This window comes from Arvicanthis niloticus, chromosome 14, assembly GCF_011762505.2.
Source record: "Arvicanthis niloticus isolate mArvNil1 chromosome 14, mArvNil1.pat.X, whole genome shotgun sequence".
In the NCBI taxonomy this organism is placed as follows: domain Eukaryota; kingdom Metazoa; phylum Chordata; class Mammalia; order Rodentia; family Muridae; genus Arvicanthis; species Arvicanthis niloticus.
The window spans coordinates 63,116,859-63,140,007 of NC_047671.1; the positions used below are offsets into that span (position 1 = coordinate 63,116,859).

Below are 23,149 nucleotides of genomic sequence, written 5' to 3' on the forward strand. Positions count from 1 at the left end.
CTCTTTGAATAGGCTTTGCTTTTTTATTTGTTTGGATAAAGACACTACAGATTAATTTTAAAGTTATCAAGTCTGATGTATTATTCTATTAACACTAAGTAGCTAACACAGTGGTTCTCAACCTTCCCGATTCTGTGACCCTTTAACACAGTTCCTCATGCTGTGCTCACCCCCAACCTTTGCTACTTCATAACTATAATTTTCCTACTTCTGTGAATTGTAATGTAAATATCTGTGTTTTTATTATGGTTTTAGGCAACCTCCGTAAGAGGGTTGTTAAATCCCCAAAGGGGTTGCGACCCACATGTTGAAAGCTGCTGAGCTTATGAGAAACTCACTTAAGAAGGTATTATTTGTTAACTCCTAAGTGAAAGATTAAAAAAAAATGTGTGTATCTGTGTGTGTGTGCATGTATATACTTGTATGTCTCTGTGTGTGCATGTGTATTTATGTATGTGTTTGTGTGTATGCATGTGTGTGTACATGTGTCTCTGTGTGTTTATTTTCATACAAGGCACAGCACACATGTGGAGATAACAAGACAACTTGTGGAAGTCAGTTCTTTCCTTCTACCACGAGTGTTCCTGGGATCAAACTCAGGCCATGGAGCCTGGTGGCAAGTACTGTTACCTGATGAACTATCTCAGCAGCCTGGAAGGTTGTATTTTTTATTTTATCAGAGTATATTCTATATTTTATAGGTGACTGAGAATGAAATGTTATGGATAGATAATAGTTTCCAAGACATCGGAAGACAGTGAGCATAAGAAAGTTGAGGTTGAAAAGGATGATGTAATCCTAGGGCCTGGTGTTTTTAATGTGACTAAAATGTGGCGAGGAAAAGAGGTATGTGGTAAAGGTTATCATTAAGACTTTTGCCTGAGTGGTTTGCAAGGAAAAGGAATCAAGAAATATTATCACTAGATCACAACAATACAAACTTGTTACAGTGGCATCTCGTAAGAAAGCCTTCAAACTCCTTTAAGAAGCCCTTCACTTTCCAACCTGATAAGTTAAAATAAGAGTTATGCATTCAATCAAGCTTTAGCCTATACATTAAAAACACAGGCACACAGGGTATGTGAATACAGGGCCAAAGTATGTTATGGAGTGAGTTGCATCTTCTTCTGAATTTATCATAGCCTCAGTACCCCACTAACTTTAGCCTATGACTATCTTTGTAGAGAAGGCCTTTAGGTGGATAAAGTTATATGAAATCATAAGCCAAGGTGTTAATTCAACATGACTGGTGCCGTTTAAGAGGAGTTTTCCACAATATAAGGTACTGTGGCACTTTATGACTTTATTTTATTATTTTTCTTGAGACAAGGTCTCATGTAGCCAGTGGCCTCAGAGTCACTGATTGGTTAAGTATGACCTTGAACCTCTGATCCCTCTGCCTCCATCCACCTCTGGTGGTGTTAGGATTACAAGCCCATGCCTCTATGTCTAGTTTATGTGGTGCTGGAGATCAAACCTGGGGATGCATGCACATTAGGTAAGCATTCTACCAACTGAGCAAGATCGCCAGCCCTGGGAGACAGTTCTAAATAAGTTGTATTACAAATCCACTTAGCAATAAATCTACTAGTAATATGATATACAATTTTCTGTACTCGAGGACAAGAACAGACCAGTTTTAACCTAGTTATAGGAGATCAAGAATCTAATCAAGAGACAGCAACTGATTGTGATATCAAATTACAGTCAATAGCCTTTAGCTACTTCTCCTTTCTCCCTTATGGAGTTTTGAGAACCATACTGGACCGTTGGAACAGCATGAGTATAGACATAATCTAGATTTGTTTTCAATATTTTGTTCTGCCTGCCAGAGATATTTCCCACAAATCACTGGTAAGCCTGGGTAGGCTGTAAGAGTCAGAGGAGGAAGCAAGTCCAAAATCTCAGTGTGCTTCTTTGAGAGACTCCCTCCTCCCTCATTAGAGAAGGGTCTTACAAACCTCATAGTGTGAAAGACCATTCAGAAACGATCCTACATTTCCATCAAGCTGCCATTTACTTGTTTGGCTTAGCTTATATTAGAACTACCAACAGTGTGTTTCTTTAACTTGGAAGTAGAGTATTTAGAAAAGAGCCAGTTTCCCACTGTGTTAAATAATTACTATAGAGTATCTCAGATCTCACAAAGGGTGAGAAAAAAATGCACTTCTGCATGAAAACCCTCTCCAGTGTTCAACCTTGGGTCACTCCTTACATCTTGCCCACATCTTCTTATTAGCAAAATGGAAATAAGAATATTTAGCCTTCTAAAGAAGCAAGTTGAATAGTTTAGTACTGCAAACAGATGTATAATTTTTTGAAACATTTTATAAATTTAAGACTTATTATTATTCTGGCTATTTTGTCCATAAAAGAGATCAAAGAAAGAATTCTTGCTATTTGAAATCTTAAAATTAAAATTAAATGAAAATAAAAATCATGATAATAATTCATAAATGGTAACATGTTAGCAGCTACTATGCTTTTTGCCAATGTGCTCAAAAATATTTCTTAAAAGGAAATAAAAATAGTATAGCAAGAAATGCAGATTTGGTAAGTAGATACGTGGAGGCTGCCAGCCAGATGGAGGTGCTATTCATGGCCGCTGTCTGTAGGACATGTCTTGGCAGAGGTTTAACAAGAAGCGGTGTAGCATAGTGGTTATGAACTGGATTAGACAACCTTTAAAATCTCCATTCACTATTTAGCTAGCAGCTGTGTAACTAGGGGTGGGAGTTCAGGTAAATTTCCTAAACTGGTATTATTATAGATGGAAATGAACATATTCACTCTGTGACTTGCTCTGAGGATCATAAGTCATACACTTAACATTTTGTTTTTAAATAGAGAAGTTAGCATGAGGTAAGTATTAGTTACTTGTTATTATTACATCATTATTTATGTTATTACATCATCATTACAGTTCACCATAAATGTATTGGTAATGGCTTCTAGCTACACTGGTGATAATTCATGATAATACACATGTCTAGTATCATGACAGGTGTGAGACAAGAGCTTCTGTCTACACACAAAGGAAAGGGAAGAAGGTATGAGAAATCTGAAAATGTTGAAACTTCGTCTGCAAGGATGAAAATAAACCAAAAGTAATATGGAGGCGGTGGTTCTGAGTCCACCTCATCCATCAGCTTGAGGTCCACTTTGGTTTCTGGTGCAAACCCTTCCTGGCTCTTGCCAAGCAGATGTCAGGTGTGTTTGTGGGGCAGCTTTATGGTTTAGAGTGACCATCAAGTCAATACGATTAATGACTGAAGTAGGAAAAATGATGAGAAGCAACAAACCCTGAGCTTTTCTCATTGGAGATTTCTCTGTTGCAACCTTTATAAAGAAAAGGACAAAGTCAAGTGTGGAAGTGGTCCAGGCATGCTTAGAGCTATTCAGGAGAGGATAGGGTGAGATCACCTCTGACTTCTTATTGGTTCCATACTGACTGTATTTTAAGATGACTGATAAGATTTTTTTAAATAAGTAATTCAGTACGAAGCTTCAATCTTTAGTCACTGTGTAACATTGGGAGAGTAAATTTATTGTAAATAAGATTAAAGTCATAAGTAGCTTTGAGAGGCTGAGGTCAGGAGGAAGTGGACACTGCTGAATTTAGAAGCTCAGGAAATTTGAGCAAGATTGAAGTTTTTGACTAAGCCAGTGTGACAGTTGCACATAAAAAATACAAATTAATGTGTTTATTTTATATTTGTTAAGACAAATAATGGATCACAAATTCATCAATTATAACGTTCCTCCTTGTATCAATCCTGTAGAAACCATTTAAGGTATCAGAAACAGCAACAGGGATGAAGTTTGCAAACAATCATGGAAGGAGAATGTTCTAGAAACAGAGCCCAGCAACAGAGTGGCGCGACCAACAGCACAGATGTGTCTGCTATGTGATTGAGGGATGCTATGAGGATTACTTTTAAAAATTAATAAAAAGTATTTGGACAGTATATGATATTGTGAGTTGTGGCCACATTCAATCTCTACTGTCTATTCCTGCCCCTCCCCACTCTTAACAACCCCCTCCTTCCCATTGAGTTCCCCGAGTAATTTTGACTATCAGCTTGACTGCAGTAAGAAATATTCAGGGGATCAGAGAACACTGGGATGTTCTCGTGATCTTTCCAGAGGCAACTAAATTCTAGACACTTTGAAACAACAAAACAGGTTAATCCATTGATGGATTCATAAAATGTCATTCTTGGCAAGTGATGGAAGGCAGGAGACGGTGCCTAGTTGGAGGGAATAGACAACTTGGAGAAGGTCCACAGAACCTTTATCCTACCCTGATCCTTTCCCATTCATCTACATGATACCTGCCATGGAACGACTCTTGACTTTTGCCACCCTGAAATTCTGCTTCACAATTGATCCAGAGACACAGAACTGCTTAAGTATAGACTACATTCTCTGAAACCATGAGCCAAAATAAACTATTATTTTGGCCAGGTATTTGGTGACAGTGATAAAAAGAGGCACCAAAAAAGATGCTTTGCAATAAAGAAGAAGCAAGGAGCCTGCTATGATGACAGTGTAAACCCAATTAATGATAACTGAAGCCAAAGCCTCCCTTAATATTTATAACATCACAGAATCCATGGGTCCTCAGTTCAGAGACAATTGGGGATTTTAATTTTAAAATTAAATTGTTGGCAAAGAACTGGTTTGATAAATATGTTTGTGCAATGGTAGCCCAAACTGAATGTACATACATTCAGACTGTATATACCCATGATTACTAGATGGTAACAGTTGTTATACCAGTTTTCATTTTAGCCAAGATGAGAACTCTGTGATACAGTGGTGTGAAGCATCCAGGACAACCTTAGAAAAGATTTGGTTAACTAACCTAGGAGAAAAGTTCCTTTGGCTTCCATTATCTTAGCTCCTGGCTAAGACTGCTGGTCAGTAACCCAGGCTGTCCCCTCTGTAGGCACAGGCTAGCAGTCAAGTCTACCCATGATGCACTAACCATAGTGGGTTGTTCCGGAGCATGTTGACATACAACCCAATGAGAACATGTTCATCAGCTAGCCTGTCTGCCACGTTCAGGCTGTAATGTATCCTAAAACAGGGTAGAGGGAAAGAAGAATTGAGAGAGGTGGACAGAAACAAGCAGACACAGGAGGAATGAGTTTGTGGTAGGAAAAGCACACAGAGAACCAAGCAAGTAAAGGGAGACTACATGTGATGTTTTATAAAAAAAAAAAAACCAAGCAAAACTGAGGTGAGGGAATCCACAACTTCAATCTACTAGCTTACAAAACATTAAGCATTTTTTTTTTAAAGAAAAAAGATGTATATTCTTTGAGCACAAAGACCAAGGAACTTTTCTGCATGAAAAACATACCAGAATGTATCACAACAAAGATTAAATATCTTCTGGATAGTTAGGTTATAAAATTAAATTATATAAATTATAAAAATTAAAAGAAAAGAAAAATAGAAGCATAGAAAGTAATCACACAAGTGTGTCCACTTAGAATACAGACTTGGTGCTGTTAGTGAGTTATATATTTGAGTCTACGTCAAATGGCCTTTCACATGCAAACCATTTACCGCAAGAGAAACTCCATCTTTAGTTGAGTTAGTTCAGGATCCCAGCACACTCTGGCTTGAACTTACCCTTTGCCCTTAAGAAAGGCTGGAGCAGCCCTAGCCAGCACTTTGTTCTGTTCTACTTCACTGTCCTTGGGAGGAGAGCTAGTTAATAAGATGGGAAAGCCAAGAAGAGCGTAAACACAGCGACACATCGAGAATAGAAGCCAGCATTACACACTCCTTAGTCTAGATTCACACTCTATGTGGACAGATGGCTTAGGATTTTGAAATGCTCAAGATATCTGCAGATTTCCACGGAGTTTATTTAAGAGAAGAAACCTATCTGGGAACTGTAACAGCTACCATGAACTCAGAGTTGACCCCTGGTATTTGCTCAACAAGGAACACACATTTCTCATGCTAGACAACAGGAGAACCCATCTCACATTTATTTCAGAGTATGATGGGGCCATCTCAAGAGTTCATAAAGACCTACCAGCATTTAGATGCCTTTTAAGAAGTCTGCTTCTAGGAAGGAGAGATAGCTCAGCTGTTAAAAGCATGCCCAGGTTTGGTTTGCAACACCCACCGGATGTGTCAGGTAGCTCACAGCCATCTGTGAGGTTAACTCTGTGGGATCTGGCTTCTCTTGCCTCTCTGGGCACCAGCACATAGGTGATCATGTTCAAACGTGGGCACATACCCATACGTATAATTTAAAAAAGAAGTTTGCTTTTCTGTGCTCCCTAAATTCTTCAGTTACCTTTTGAATACAAACTGGAGCATTACCTAAAGATGGCAGCCATATCAGATCTATTTCACTGTTTTCAATGACGTAAGTTACCTGCTCTTGGCTACGAAGCTACAAAGAAAAATTTCAGATAAAAAGAAAAAGAGTTCAGAGCATTTTTAGTAATGTTGACATTTCTTACATGAATATTAATAAATATCAAGTGGGTAGATTAAAATAATTTGTCTTTTTACATTTATTAAGAGGAAAAGGAAAATTTTTGTTTAATTTAAATGACAATTTTTAAAGTTTCAGTGTAGTTTTTTTTTAAGAGGCCAACCCTTTGTAACGTAGCTTATGTAACGGCATGCTTAAAGCTAAGTTCCCATGTTTGTGGAAAATACAAAGTTCAACTCTCTGTGTTTACAGGATTAATTTCTGACTGTGTTGAAAGGCTCATTTTTTTGTGGGTATGGTACTTTGCCTGCATCTCTGTCTATGCACCACATCTATGAATTAGCTTCAGATCACAAGTGAATGTAATGTGGTTGTGAGCCACCATGTGGGTGCTAGGAACCAAACCCCGCAAGAACAGCAAATACTTTTAACTACTGACCCTTCTCTCCAGCCAAATATTTAACAATTGGGATCTAAACTACAAGACATCATGATTTCTAGGAAGTTCTAAGTCATGTCTACATCATATATGTATACCACATATATATCATAGGCATATGCCAATATGAGGTATTACAAAATAACTGAAGTCATGAGAAAATGTACAGAGTTTTAGGTTGTATCACAAATTAAGATTCTAGCAGATAATTATTTTTTCCAAAGTTACGATACTTTCACTCAGCTTGTTAAAAAAAAAACCATTATATTAAGTGTTGTTGTGTTTAAAAAAGGACAACTGTACATACATAAAATTGACTTAAAGAATAAATCAGAGAAGGGGGAAGAAGAGATGTTTAATTACATGCACATTGTGGAATGATTAAATCAAGCTAATTAGCATAACCATCATTTCACAAAGTTATTTTGTGTGCTTGTAATATTTAGAATCCATTACTCCAGCAACTTCAAAGTATGCAAGGCATTATTATTAATGACTGTTGCCACGCCTGCAACAGATCACCATGACTTTAAAACTGATACATTAGATTAATGTTCTAGGAGGACCTGGTTTTCCTACGGTCTTAATGATATTTTTCAAGATGTGATCTTTATCCTCTAAAATGGGAGCTTCACATCATGGCCAATAGTCACTTTGACTCTCTGTAGATGGAGTTTGCTGTAATGTTCCATTATTCCACCAAAATATCTCTCTGAATCTTGTCCCCTGAAGCACCTCCCCATATATTCTTTATCAAATAAAAATCAGAGTTTTCTTCCTTCTTCTCAGTGTTTCCCCAACTCTTTCCTCTAGTTGAAGGCAGATATATTTGTTACAAAATTGATCTCAGATGTCGACAAAACCATTCGCCACCCTGGGAGAAGTATCAGTGAGTCCTCCTTTGCACAAAATCAGTTCCCTGCCCTCTAACATGTCTTTGCTCTTTGACTATCAGCCTTTATGGCATTATCTCCTTAAACTAAGGAACCAGTAGGCTAGCTAAATTATTCAGATAATCAGAAGATATTCTGATGTTGAATGCAAGATTAAAAACAAAGACCCAATAGAGATAACCAGTGGGTTTTGGAGGATCAAACACTCAAAATATTTCATATATAGTTAAAACTCTTCCATTAGTTTTGAAAGTTGTCAGACAGTGCCATAATAGTTACTTAATGAGAGCATTTTTTGAGGCATCTTAAAGTGAAATTTAACATAAATACTTGCTGGATTTTGCTGAAACCTGAAATTTGTGTTTTAAAACAACTCTGCTTATGATGGAATACCCTATTAAGCCTTGATCAAGAAAATTTGTTTTTCTCTTACTGAATGTAGTGTCAAAGGACTGTATTTGATCTCATGGAATGTGAAATATATATGTCACAGAGGTTAAAATGAAAACAATATTTTAAACCACTGTAGATTTTTTTAAAAATCACAAATCTAATTTTATTAATCCTTAATTAACTGACAGACCAGGGGAAATGCTTGTAAAGTCAGCTCCTTTGTCAAGCGATTTTTAACAGTGACAATCTGCTTCTCACTAATTTATTCAACAGTGACAAGGTCATCAAGCTAACTGAAACTCAATACTGAGTCCTTTTATCACTTTAGTTAAGAGAAAGTTTCCTGAAACATCTGTTTTTTTCTCCCTACATTCCAACAGCTTAAATCTGAAATATAAAACTGTGGTATATGTATCTGATGAAGGGGTTCCCAATGGAGAAGTTAGAGAGAAGACTGAAGGAGCTGAAAGGGTTTGTGGCCCCATGAGGAGAGCAACAATACCAACCAACCAAAGCTCCTCAGGGTCTAAACCACCAGCCTGGGAGCACATAGGGAGGGACCCATGACTCCAGCTGTATATGTAGGGGAGGATGGCCTTGTCCAGCATAGGTGGGAGAGGAGATCCTTGGTCCTATGAAGGCTGAACACCGAGTGTGGGGGTGGAATTCGAGGGTAGGGAGGTGGGATTGGGGGGGTAGATGGGGGCACATCCTCATAGAAGCAGGAGGATGGGGGATGGGATAGGAGGTTCCTGGGTGGTGGGGGGAATGAGGTAAAGGGGATAAAATCTGAAATGTAAATATAATATCCAATAAAAAAAAGAAAAAAAGTATGCATTAAAATAGGTTAGTGTCTCAGCAGGAAAACTAGTTATCCATGGGGCTGGAGAAAAGCTTAGCAGTTAAGAACTTTTACTGTTTCTGTAGATGACCTGGGTTCAGTTCTCAACACCCACATAATAGCTCATGATAGACTGTAACTATATATATAGTTCCAGGGGATCTGATGCCCTCACTTAGCCTCCATGGGCATCTGCAAGTACATGATATAAATAAACTGACCCAGACAAACACACACACACACACACACACACACACACACACACACACACACACAAACAAACTTTAAAAAAATCGACTGTCCACCAATTTAGGCTGGCATAAACATAGCATTCATAGAAGTACGAATTCTGAGGTCAGTCTTGCTTGATCTCATTTGCTGTGTTGTTTCCTAATACCATCAAGTTGTATTAATTGTATGTTTTCAAGAAAGTCTTCTGTGTACAGAATATACTTGAATACTAACTAAAGCCCCAGTAAGAGAAGAAATGTCAATGAAATAAGACAGCCAAGGGTTTAATGAAGTGCTAACATGTTTATATGGAAATCAGAACTTTGAAGACTATGTTAATTCTAGCTTATAAATGGATTGAAATAAAGATTACTGATAGAGTTGGTTATTTTATTTATAGAATTTCATGCAACGTGCACACAATTGTGAAGATCCCAAGGAAATCAACAAGGCTGTGCCAGGCACTGACTGATTAACTTGCCTGTTTTCGTTACAGAAGATGGCTGAGTTCTAATCTTAGACAAACGTCAGCCATGGGAGAACTTTGCCTCTCAGAAGCAAAGGCTGAATTTGTTAACCACTTTGGATAAATGAATCACAGACGCCTATAACATAGTGTGATCCTTTTAAGTCAGATTAAAGACTAGGTCATTAATAAAGAATCTTTGGGTAAGCAGAAGTGTTTGAAAAGAATAAAACAAACACAGGGGATTAATCATTTTTGACTGAAAACATAAGCCAGAAAACCAAATGACCCACAAGTCAGGCAAGGAAAATATCACATAAAGGTTGTCCTGCTGGGAAGAATCAGGATTTAGGAGGTGGCTGGGGTGTAACACAGTGGGTGCCTCTGTGGGAACCCTCCTCACAGGTACTGCAGGGCTCCATGCAATGTCAGTAATAAAAAATGGAAAAAAGTTATTAGAGTGTATTCAAAACACTATATAATTTATATAAGCAATTTTCTAACATTTAAAAAAGAAAAATCTAGCTAGGTGCTGCATATAAATAACAAGTGTTATTTTTGTGAATATTACCCTTTAAGAAATTACAACTATGAAAATGCTTGTGAAATCTTTAAACCATACTCTTAACATTGAGAGGAGAAATCAGTTGTTCATACTTTTAAGTGGGATTGTGGCTATGGAAGAAGATAGGCCATAATTTAAGCCACTTATTTAACATGGGAAAGGGGTAGGCAACTCTCATTTACACACTAAGCAGACAATTAGAGCAGATACTTAAAATTTTACAAAGAAGGCATGATGCTGAAAGAGAAAGCTGACCTATGGAGCTATCCATTGTGGGCAGTGAAGGAGAGTAAGGGTCTTTGAGCCTGGTACTGTGGCCAGTCTTTGCTGTCTTTGCAATAATGTTGTTATACCATCTCTCATAAGCTTAGCTAACACTGCGGGCCTGCCATGTTCTTGTGTTGATGACAGACTTTCATCGATCCAGTCATGCTTCCATGTGCGTTTACAAGAAAAAAAAATGTAGTTTAGGGATGTAATTGATGGTCAGGAAAACGAATGATGTGAACTGGTCCATTAATTTGTTGTTTGACCCACTTCCAACCTAATTGCTAGCTGGCATTGAGTACAGATTTGTTCATGTGACACCCAGGTATTATGCCTGAAGACTTCCCAGGACTTAGGATGAGTGCCTGCAAGAACTCCATCTTCCGCTTAGCTAGTGGAAGAGGAAATTGAGTGTCTAGCCGGAAAAGGATGTGACAACAGGGGATGCAACAGGTGGTGGCAGGACCAGAGCCCCATACTCGTAAATCTGCATGAGGTAGATCACTAGAAGGTCAAAGGACTTCAAGGACACATCCTAGTGCCTTCTGAAGATCAAAGTGGCAGGCTGGGAAAGGACCGGAGGAGGTGATGCCAGGGGTTTGTAGAGAGGCTCTTGCAGTGTTGATTTCAGCTTGTCCATGGTCTGACTCCTCGTTCTCAGATGGCTAAGATCCTTAAGTTACATTACAAATGATTGACAGCACAGGCTAAATAAAATAGACATGTAATTTCCTAAAACTGGCTGGGACTATAAAGGGACCATTGGAATGGATGGAAATAGAGAGCAAGTTCTAGGTCGTGTTTCATGCTGGTTCTACTCATAGAAAAATGAGGACCTTTAACCTGTGCCATGGCATGATGTAGTTGCATCACCTCTACTGTGTGCCATGGTAAAGAAAGCAGAAGCCAGTCAATAGCAGCAGTGGTGAGTGGGAGAAATGAAGCATTAGCAGTGAGAAACTGGCTCCAAACTCACTTCTTCAGTGTGAAACAGACTACCTTTTTTTTTTTTTTTTGGACAAGAAAATGGCCCCAGGCTCAATGGGACGTAAACGCTTTAAGACTTTTAGCTGCACTAAGGTCTAGCTGGAAGCTCTTGTTCTTGCCTTGCTCACTCAGTGATGGAGCGTTCCTCAAGGAATGAATTAAAGAATTCAAAAGTCTTAGGAATCGCCATCTAGGGTTTTGCAATTATACACAACCCAGCTTGGTATTCTTTGTATACATATACCACGTAGAAGCACAAAGCTATGCAAGTTATAAAATAATAAAAAAGAAAAGGAAGGGCTGAGAAATCAGTTCAACCTTCCCTTGAAGACCCAGTGTCTCTACTAGAAGACTAAGGATTTCTATACTGGGGTAGAGACATCAGCTTTCTAGCAACCGTTTAATGGCTGCTATCATTAAAGACTCAGAATGGGGACTACTGACAGTGACCCGATGTTAAGCTTTTGTATACAACTTTCTGGGTGAAGGCTTAGCTGTGGGGTCAGATGCTCTTTAGTGCGTAGGTAGCCTGAGGGATGTAGTCGATGAAATCTCCCATGGACAGAGCGAGGCCCACTCAGACAGGGTGTATGTTCAGTGTACACAGCTTTATTGAGCAGTGCCCTAAAAACAGAAACTGAAGCCCATCCAGTCTTGACAGTGATAAGAGCCACAGCTTTATAGAAATCAGTGGTTCCCAGGAAACAAGACAAGAGGACTGAAAATGGGAAGAAAGGGAAGCAACCGAACTCTGGGTTAATAGAAGAAGCAGAAAAGCTCAAGGTGTTTAGAAATATTTTAGGGAACAGGAAGTCATGTTATCCATCTAGACGCATCCACCATAAGCGCCGTCCGAGCTGAAATGATATAAAACGACCTTCAGTAAGGATGGGGTCTGCCTCCATGTGGAGACTGCAGAATGCAGAGCTTCCTAGAATGCACAGCGTCTTTCTAAGCAGTGTATCAGACCTTCACTAGATAGATGCATAGGCTGTGTCTCCTATTGACTATATGGTTCCTTTAGGAAAGATGGCTTTATGTGTTGATGGTTATGAAATGGATGGTCATGAGAAGTTATGGAATGCCTAAATCTCATTATTTTTCTGTGTGTGTTTTGTGGTCTCATTGTTTATGACAGATTTCACTTATATATTGCAAACACTGTGGAGAAACACATTCTCTATGTTCTGCTTATTGTAATTAGGGGGAACTTTTTCATCTCAGCCTCCAGTTGATGGGGATATATATATATATATATATATATATATATATATATATATATATATATATATATATATATATACATGCAAGGGAAAATAATTAAAAGTGGGCTTGATAAGTCTTTCTCACTGAAACCCTCTTTAGGATGTGCCAGAACATTGTGCAGGAAAGTTGGCACCTACTCATCCTCTCAGGGAAAGGAGGACTGTGCTGCAGGGCAGATGGGGTCTAATGCTCAATCCCTTGGATGTTTTCCTGACCTTTCTTCCTGCTTTCTTGTGAGACTCTCCAGGTATTCACGAAATAACTCAATGGTATTGATTTGTGATATTTCAGCAAATGAACAGGAGCCCTGTATTCCTAACACTAATGTTCAAAGGAGCACATGGGTTTCCTGTTCCTTGAATACATGGGGTGGATTTTGTGCAAAAAGATGAGACAGATAACCACATCTTTGAAAGGTTCTTGATATTATCCATGTGACTGTTTATATGAAATTGTATTCTTTACTGTTTAGTCTTTAGCCCTGGCCCTTGGAATTCCAGAGATAACACAGAAGAGTATTCACTTATAGCTAAGTCTTAAATAATAAGTCATCTTAGACTCTATGATAATATGCTATCACATCAGTAAATTCCAATGCCGTGCTTCCCCAGACCATTTCAAGGGCCAGAAACATAATTTTATTTAGTAAAACAAAAACCATATATGTAAGTAGTAAAATTAAAATATACCCCACATTCTTCCTGAAAGGGAGGATACAATGCAGATTTTCAGAAGTTGCATAAGCTTCAAAAGCCACCCCAGCCCTCTATACATGTCTACAGGAGGAAAACTGAGCACAGCAACAGGCTTTTGCAAACTTGTTTTCAATGATGATGATGATGGCATTCCACACTTGGCAGGTTGGTTGTCTCACCATAGGATCAAGCTTACTCAGAAATGGAAGTCTTATTTAGTGACAGGACTGGGGACTTACCTCCTGGTGATGAAAGGACTTCCTGAGGAGGGGACAGAGTGGGAGAAGAGTGTGTCATTCATGCTGGTTACAGGTCTCGGAGGCCTGAAAGAAAACACAGTGTGCGCAGAAAGTTAAGGCAAAGCTCCAGATTAACACTTCCTACCATCTGTGGGGGAAAAGGAAGAGAATTAGACTTGTCTCTAGCCCAGCATCCACAGGAAAGCTTCTATATGCCAACTGAGTTATTCTAATGGTATAAAGTAACACTTCATTGAGAACACAGAGGTCTAGTTAGCACGAGGAAGATGCTGGCCAGCCGGGGAGTATTTTTCCATGAGCCTTGATGGTTGTGGATTCGTGTTTCTAAGAAGACCAAGGATTCTGAAAGTTCTGTGTGCTCCTCGTGATGGTGGCCTTCTTTAATATGTGGATCCAAAAGGACACACTCAAAAATCAAGTCACAGGTGGTTTTATTTGTCCTCCGTCTGCACGCACAGACAGTGAAGCAGTGTACCAAGAGCCCCTTTCGGGCTCTTCGGATGATCCTGGTTATGTGGTGTTAACTTATAAACTTCATTATAATAACAGCAGCCAGGGAAGATAGTGACCAGTGTTCCTCAGAGCTGCCCACCGCTCTATATACCATGCACATTGGATCTGACTTCCTCTGTTTTATCTCCATTTTGTCTTGTCATTGTCTTTGCCATGTATGTCTCATATCAGATAAAACCATAGAACCCATAAAATCGCTATCTCATCCCCTAGACATTTTTGTCTTATTTAAGGTTAATGTAAGGTGTTGAATAATAATTTACAACATAGAAGATAGGACTTACTGGGGCATCATTTATAGTGAGAGGATATTTGTTTGTTTATTGATTGATTGATTGATTGATTGAGATGGGCTCTTGTGTAGCCCAGGCTAGCCTCAAACTCACGATGCTACTGAGAATGACCTTAAACTTCTGATTCTCCCATGTTTACCTCCTGGATGCTGGGACCACACGCATGTGCCATGAAGCTAGGGCCGTGTGGTGCTGAGAACCCATCTTGGCTTTGTGGATGCCAGGCAGGCACTCTAGCTTGCATTTCAAGTTCCAAGAGGAAATTTTAGTTTTACTATAATCCTACATTTGAAATTGACAGTATAGAATATTTTGGAGATGAGACATTAGTTGCAGTAGTCTAAGGAGTTGATTAGCTACTGTTGTTAGCTACTGTAAATGCTTACATTAACCCAAGTTAGTTTTGGATTTTTGCCTTTAACATCAAAGAGTGTACTTGTTCATCCTGTTTGATGTGATGTACTGAAGGTTTGAAAACCAGCACTGACTGTGCAAATTCATCGAAGCTTCTTCCTGGTATCTGGAACTGTACTACATTCTAAGACTTTGTGTGGCACATTGCTTGTGTGAGGTCAGAACAGCAGATTCACTATGTTATCTACTCTGGATATATCAACCAGGGTTCAGCAAACCATCTCAGAGTTTTGGATTACTTACCTAGGATGCATCTTTGTGACAAGGGAACAACATAAGAGTAGTTAAAGCTAATTGTGTTTTAATGTGAATAACTTAATTTCACAGGAGGGACCATCATTGCATCTAAATGTCCCCTGTAATTAGGAAGGAAAGCACATTAGATTTAAAACAGCAATCCGGGTGAACGATGTTCACTGTAGCTTTGCAAAAAGTTGAAATTGACCCCGAATTTCTTGTTTTATTCTGATAAAAGGAACAAAAAAACCTTTTTCCGATTTTTCTCCATATCTAGGAGATGAAAGGCAAATGAATTGTGAATGGTTTTCAATTAGCCTGGCCAATTCTCTTTATTGAGACTGGTCACCGCAAAACTAAAATTGGGGTTTCTTAGCAAATTGCTTCAGATTTAGGGGCACTGATCAATACGTTGAACTAAGAGTGAAAAATAGAAGCTTTGAGAGTAACTAAAGTTCCTACTTTCCTCTGTCACCAATGGCAAGTTACCTTCCTTAGTGTAAGCAACACGTGGGAGATGGTAAATGTGTTTATTTTTAACAAAATGAAACAGCCCCACATGAACAATGACTGTCAGAGGCACATGCAAAGACTTTTTTCCTGTATAAATCTTGGCATAGAACTTATACAAATCTACCATTGCCTTTCTCCTCGTAGGTGCAACAGCTAGCCTTATGCCGTCCACCTCTTTCCAGTCTCACACCTTCTTAACATTGGAATTGTAAACTTCTGTAAGCACGTGTGGGGCCAGTCATCACTTACCAAGTATCACTTTTGGCAGCAAGGAAGTGGAACAGAAGAGACACTGTTAATCATGGCAACATTTACAAGCAATCAATAGTTAAGCACACGTGCTGAAATACCAAAACGCCACTACCTGCTCATCTCCACTTAAGAACTAACTCATGACAGACAGTGTCATTTTGCTGCATGTACATAAAATCCCCTGGCTCTTGAAGGCAAGAGCATTTTCTCTGTCATGTTTCATTTCTATATGCAAGTGTGCTTGTGCTTGTACTCGAGTTAGCAGTACACAACCCGATTTGTTGCTGCTTTTTTTGGGGACAGAGTCTTACTATGTAACCTTGGCTAGCCTGGAACTTGCTATGTAGTCCAGGCTGGCCTTGAACTCTCAGAGTTAGACCTGCTTATGCCTCCTGTGTGCCACCCCACCTGGCTGTTTAAACATTCCACTGATTCAGTCTCTCGTTACTCTAAGGCTTCTTGACAAATGTCTATTTAGTCACACAGTCCTATTGCCATCATATTTTTTTTCCATTTTCCATAGTTGGAGCTTTAAATAGCCTTAATGAAAATATTTTCTAATTAATTTATTATGCATGCTTAAAGCAAAAGCCACATGTTTTCACCTCAGTTTATACTTACAGACCTTATTACGACTTTTCTTTCCTCAAGACTGGGTACATCTTTTAGAAAATTAACACCAGGTTTTAATACAAGCACAAGCACAGCAAGAGGTGCCCTGAAGAGGACAGAGTTATATTCCAAACACATGGGCTTGCTAACACAGACATGTTCCATACCACACGAGAATGTGCAATTATCTTCTTATAAATATTCACTTTATGTGATTTTTTTCTTAAATAGTAACTTTGAAGGTTTGATAGCAATTTGTAAATTAATATACTTAGAAATGCTTTATTTTGAGTTTGTGCTGTAATTTTCAATTCTTCAACCTCTAGGAAACTCAATGCATGATACAATACACCCAGTAATTAATACTCCTAATCCACACCCCCTGCCTCTTATCTGCCTCTGCCCGTGAGCTCATTGTATGCATAGGTGGTACACTGGGATATTTATATACTGGTAGATGTATATAAACACATGTCCAACCACAGTTAATGAAACAATTTGTAAATTATTTCAGTATGGTCTTTTCTAGAGAATAAAAAGTAACAGCAAAACTATCATAACTATTTATGTTTTTTGTATTATGACTATGGTCCTCTTTCTGCTTTTTAAAAAGATATTTTATTAATTTTTATTTTGTATGTATGAATGTTTGTCTGCATGTATGTAAGTGTACACATGCATGCCTGGTGTCCGGGGTGGCCTGAAGTGGTAATTGCATCTCCTGGAGCTGAGTTAGTTACAGATAGTTGCGAGCTGCTAGGTATGTACTGGAGCCAAACGTGGTCCTCTTAAGTCAGTGCTCTCAACTGCTGCGTCACCGCTCCAGTCCTGGCACTTTCTGTTTTAAGCCACATTTGGAGATAACACATTGAGAACATTAAGTGTGCAGGGAGGTAATAGTGTTTGGTGTTTATTAAAGTGTTCGTTCTCTTATTTTCATTGTAGTGCTTGATAAAAGACTTGTGGTGAAAGAAGCTGCTACTAAATGTCATATATTTTATAAAGCACATTAAAATAATACATAGACATACACATACAAAGAAACACACAAACACACATACACACATATACACATGTGTACACACATATACATATATACAAATACACACATGAATAGACATAAACCCACACATGGATACATGCACACATTTACATACATACATATACAAACACATACACACTAATACACACATGCATGCACACAAACCCACATATACACACATACACATATATGCACACAGATATATACATACACATATACACTAATATACACATATACATATAAAGACACATATACATATGTACACAGACACACATATGCATATATACATACACATACATATACACACTAATACACACAAACATACATATAAACACATATGTATACAGACACACACACATACACACACACTCTGGAGTGCTGACTGTACAAGGCCCTGGGTTGGGTAAGTTTGGTGGCACTCCTGTGACTCACTCTTCTAGGGCTGCTCTCCTGCAGTGCTCTCAGGACCCTCTGCTCACTCTCTGTCCCCATGCCCAGAAGCTTGGAAGTGAGAGCAGCCAGTGGAAAGTGAGTCTCAGCAGATTCACGCAGCACACACTTGGTTGACCTTGTGCTCCTTCATTGGCAATTTGCATGTTGTGCCTCTTTGGTGATGCCAAGGGGAGCAAGCATAGACGTTAGCTAACAGCTCCTGTACGGTATCGCTATAAGCAGTTGTCCCCCTGGGATACTGCCCTGGTTTATTTATTAGAGTATAATTTAAAAACCAAAGAAGTTAAAAAGCAAGTAAGCCACATTCTAGAGTGGGTTTTATATTGGTTTTGTGGGTGTTTGTCCTATGTCGGCATTATGTTGCTTTTATACTTACCAGGATGTGTATGTGTGCAAGTGTGTATATGCAAGTGTGTGCATCTCTCTCTGTGTGTGTGTGTGTATACACACATGTCTGTCTGTCTGTCTGTCTGTCTGTCTGTCTCTCTCTTGATCTCTGTGTATGAGATGAAGATGGAAGGGGAATTATTTGGGGTGAGGGGGACCAGCAAGAAGGGAAAGAGGTACAGAGAAAGGTCGTGGGGGTGGGATAGGAACAAAATGTAATGACATAAATGTGAAGTTTACAATGAGCCTCTTTTCTTTATATGCTAACCACAAAGGAAAACAGAAATAAAAGAGTAAATAAAACGTGGTCCCTGACAAACAATGTGAAGTTGTCTCAGTAGGAAGGCTCCAGACACATGAGAGTGAAGGACATCGAAGCATCTTAGTCTGAGCCAGAGATACTCACACGATGTGAGCCAAGTTGAGTGGCTTTTCAGGCTGGTCTGGGAACATGGGGTGCAAAGGTTCACGGCTTGAAGCACAGCTCAGGGACTTGCTTAATGCATTCGTTAGCTTCTTAGCAGGTGATTTCTAGAAAAAGAATAGTAACAGCCTGACCATACATGTTAACAGATGACTTCAAAGATTTACTGATAGTTGCATATTCATTCACTCATTTCTTGACCCATTCATTTATTGATAAACTCTGTTTTGAGCACCTGCTCTCCAAGTCAGGAAGTTTCTGAGAGGCTGTGACTGCATGCTGGAAAAAGTCACCAGGGTACCCATCCCTTGCTGCAGTCCCTGCGAATGCCATGCTGAATGGAAGCACTCATTGTGTGGAGAAATGTGTTGAGGTTTAGGGGACCACTAGAACTTTCTGGAAAAATCTCAAGGGATAAGAGGAAGGAGCTGAGAATCCATTTGAGAGAGGGAAGGCAGGAGGCAGACACATTCCCACTGGGTAGGGAGATGTTTGTGCATGTTTCCTCAGGACGTCACATAGCATTTGGGTGTATAAAAATATTTATCAAGTTACCCTTTACACAAAGCCTCCACGAACAATTTGTCTATATGATAACTCATACAACTTTGCATTCTTGTGATTGAACCAATGTAAGTAATTCAATTGGCCCGGCTGATGGGACAGCCATCAGCAACTAATCCAGGCACAAACCAATAACTGTAGAAAATAGCATGAGAAGTGAACTTGGAGTTTAATTGAGGTAGATCACAAAATGGTGAGCCACACAAATAGTAAGCTCACAAGTGCTATAAGAAAACAGGTTGAGCAAGCCAATAAACAAGGTTCTTCCATGGCCTCTGCTTCACTTCCTGTCCCGACTTCCCTCAGTGATGACTGGAGTTCCTTCTGCTTTGATCTTCATCACAGCAGCAGAGAAGCCTACAACACCCTGAACGTTCTTCTTCACCCTGGCTAACAGTCTCACACCCACCTCCAAACACTGCCTGGACGTCACTTACCCACGATGTGTACTCCTTCATTTGGTGCTGGTTGCTATGAGAACCTCCTGCATGGCCCCTCCAGAAGCAGTCCTGGCAAAGCTGGTAGTTGTGACACTGTTGGCATCGGTATCGAAATCCCATCATGCTCTCACTGTGACAGTAGGAGCACTCAACTGGATGGAAGACTAGGGAGGATGAAAATGAGTGAAAAACAGAAGAAGTGAGAACTGGACTGAAGAAAACCACAACTCTCATGGAATTCTATCTTTCAGCGGTGCGCTCTGCTGACTTCAGACCATGATCAATTTTGACTGAGAGAAGTGTTTAGTTTATTCCTGGAATTACATTTCTCAAGCACGTGCATGTTTGTACTTGGGGGTGAGGAGGGGAATAGCTATAAAATGGGAAGAAAAATAAATGTCCTCTGGCAACACAAATCACTGTAATGCTTTCTTGACCCCTATTTCTTATGTCATAAGAATGTAAATTATCTAGACTGGCTAGTCTTTCCCCCATATTATCTCCAGGAGCCCAGCAGAGGTCATGAAGACACAGAAGCACAGTGGATGGATTCAGTTAAGTACCCACCAGGCAGCGGCAAATGTTAATGAAGTGGAGAATGGGAAGAAGAAAAAAGAAATGGGGAAAAAGTGGGGCTGGAGAGATAGCTCAGTGGTTAAGAGCACTGGCTGCTCTTCCAGAGGTCCAGAGTTCAATTCCCAGCAACCACATGGTGGCTCACCACCATCTGTAATGGGATCTGATGCCTTCTTCTGGAGTCTGAAGACAGCTACAGTGTACTTATCTACATAAAATAAATAAATCTAAAAAAGAAAGAAAAAAAGAAATGAAATGGGGGAATAGGAAGGCTAGATGAGAGAACTGAATTCCTTAAAAAATAGCTTAAAAATGGGCTTATTTAATGAGTGACATTGACTTTATCATACACGAACGAACACAGGCATGTGCACACACACATACACGTTTTTCTGGGGCAGAAGGATAGGACCCCAAAAGATGAACAAATTATTTGAATATGGTTCTAACTTAGACTGTTTGAGAGACACTGCACTCGTTATGCTACAAAACGTGAAGTGTCAAGCTGGCCAGCTAAAATCTTTGAGATTTGAAGCTAACATATAAATCAAATCCAATTTGTCTTCACGCCATGAGCTAAAGGCACTAAAACAGCAGTAGCAGCAGCAACAACAACTTCTTGTGTTGTTATCTTATTAACTGGGCAAGAAAAGTAATACAGATGAGAATAATGATGGTAAAAGGTAAAATGAAAGAAAAGAACATGTGTTCTTGAGTGGGCTGCTGTTTACAGAACACCCCAAAACCTTCTTCTGGCTCCTGGGAAAGCCAGAGGTTAGAGGTAAGTCTGGGTAACCCTCTAGGCAGGTGCCTAAGAAACAGATTTCTTGTAACAGGAAGCACTGAGTCAGAGCTGAAGTCACAGCAGTCTGATTGGCACATGACTCCTTTACAGAGTTCTGATTGGCACACGGCTCCTTCACAGCCTTCTGATTGGCACACGACTCCTGCACAGCCTTCTGATTGGCACACGGCTCCTGCACAGCCTTCTGATTGGCACAAGGCTCCTGCACAGCCTTCTGATTGGCACACGGCTCCTTCACAGCCTTCTGATCGGCACGCAGCTCTTTCTGGAATGCCCACCAGAACTCTGAACCCAGGTAGGTACTGGCTCCTGGCTGCTGCATGTATGCAATTCTTAGTAATTGCAATGGAACTAGGAAATTTGTTCTTTAATTTTTGTTCAAAATAAACTTAGAAATATTGAGAGACAATAGAGTCAGATGCTAAAAATTCCAAGTAAGAATTTAAAATGAAGCCATCTTTATCCCCAATGTATTAAGCAACACATAGACATGGAATACATTGTTTTCTATTCAAATTGGAGAATTTTTTTACAGTTTGACAATAAAACTACAAACATTAAATAGAGACTCTCATCTGTTCCATGAGTAAATTTCTTTAAACTGTGTCCTAGGTTTTATATTTAAATCTGGATATGTCAATGGTAAACATCTCTTATATTAGAAACCTTTGCTATTTTTTAAAGGATACAGTGAAATTTACATTATTCGTGTCTTTAGCATAGATTTACTTAATGGACATTCACAACATTGAATAGGTGCCTTAAGGTGAGCAAGTTGCTATCATTTATTGCTTTCACCTATTTCTGGGTGATTGCTTTGGGAAAAAAGTGGTTAATATTGTAGATACCAACATAGGGCATTCCCCTCTAAAACAAATCTTAAAAATGTCCTTTACTTGAGATATTCTTATTGAATACAAGTAGCTTACAATTTAAGTTACAATTTATTTATCAGCATCATTATCATCATCACCACCATCACCACCACCATCATCATTACCATCACCATCATTATCTTAGCATTCCTCATCCTAATTTTGTTGCACATAAGGCTTGATGGGTCAGGAGGTAGTTTTGTTAAATGATCCACCTTACAAATTTCCCTAAAACTGTCATCTACTTGATAACTGTAGACTTTATGATTAAATTTGAGCAATTTAAACAGAGTTTTGGCTCAGCAGTAACTACTCACCATTTTCTACATTTGCCAGTCGGTGCAGAAGAGGCAGCCATACCAGACACTGTGGAGGAGGGTCTGACATGAGCGTGTCCAAGAAGCCATTTAAGGTGACCTTTTTCTGCACCAGAAAAAGAAAAACCACAAAAGCATAGGTGAAGGAACGATCTGAACTCAGGTGCTATCATTTGATAACAAAGAAACAAGTCATTCAGTTAACTCCTCATGTAGGGAGAAGCAGAATGTGCCAAAGAGTGTTGTTACACTAGTTTAGAACTGAGAAGATCAAGGCTTCTTGTGCCAGAATTACATGAGACCAGGTCATCACCACTGAGCCCGAGAAGGTAGCCAATCAGAAGAGTCTCTGTCATCTCTGAGTCAGCCAATCAGTTGCTCTCAGAGATAAGGGGCGGGGCAAAAACTGGGAAGGTGAAGAGCTAAAACCTCTAACTCAACAGTGCCTCATGGCTCAGGCCTACGTAGTTCCCTGTGGGTTGGGCTGTTTGTGAAGGATTTCCCTTCAGAGATTCCTCAATTGCTTACACACTTTATATTTAGTGGCCAATATGATTCTTTTTGTTGGAATTCAGGAATAGCAGAAATTCTGTGGTCAAATGTTGAAATTATTTTATTTGAAAATTTGAACCAGAATATCGAAGTGGATAGATCCTTAATAGT

The 23,149-nt window shown here is 39.3% G+C and overlaps 1 protein-coding gene across 24 annotated transcripts in view; it reads right to left on the minus strand.

Annotated features, from left to right (window-relative positions):
• Dtna (dystrobrevin alpha) overlaps positions 1-23,149 on the minus strand; it is a 342,076-nt gene that overhangs the window by 48,745 nt on the left and 270,182 nt on the right. For 13 of the 24 annotated variants that reach the window (XM_076912927.1, XM_076912920.1, XM_076912922.1 and 10 more), the window contains 4 exons: positions 22,487-22,592; positions 19,911-20,077; positions 18,892-19,016; positions 13,749-13,832 (listed from right to left, as the gene is read on the minus strand). In XM_076912927.1, the coding sequence (XP_076769042.1) occupies positions 13,749-13,832; positions 18,892-19,016; positions 19,911-20,077; positions 22,487-22,592 (482 nt within the window). Of the gene's footprint in view, positions 1-4,990; positions 5,084-5,643; positions 5,722-12,135; positions 12,406-13,748; positions 13,833-18,891; positions 19,017-19,910; positions 20,078-22,486; positions 22,593-23,149 lie in introns of those variants that run through there. The other 11 variants (XM_076912913.1, XM_034517675.2, XM_076912909.1 and 8 more) reach the window with 2 other exon arrangements.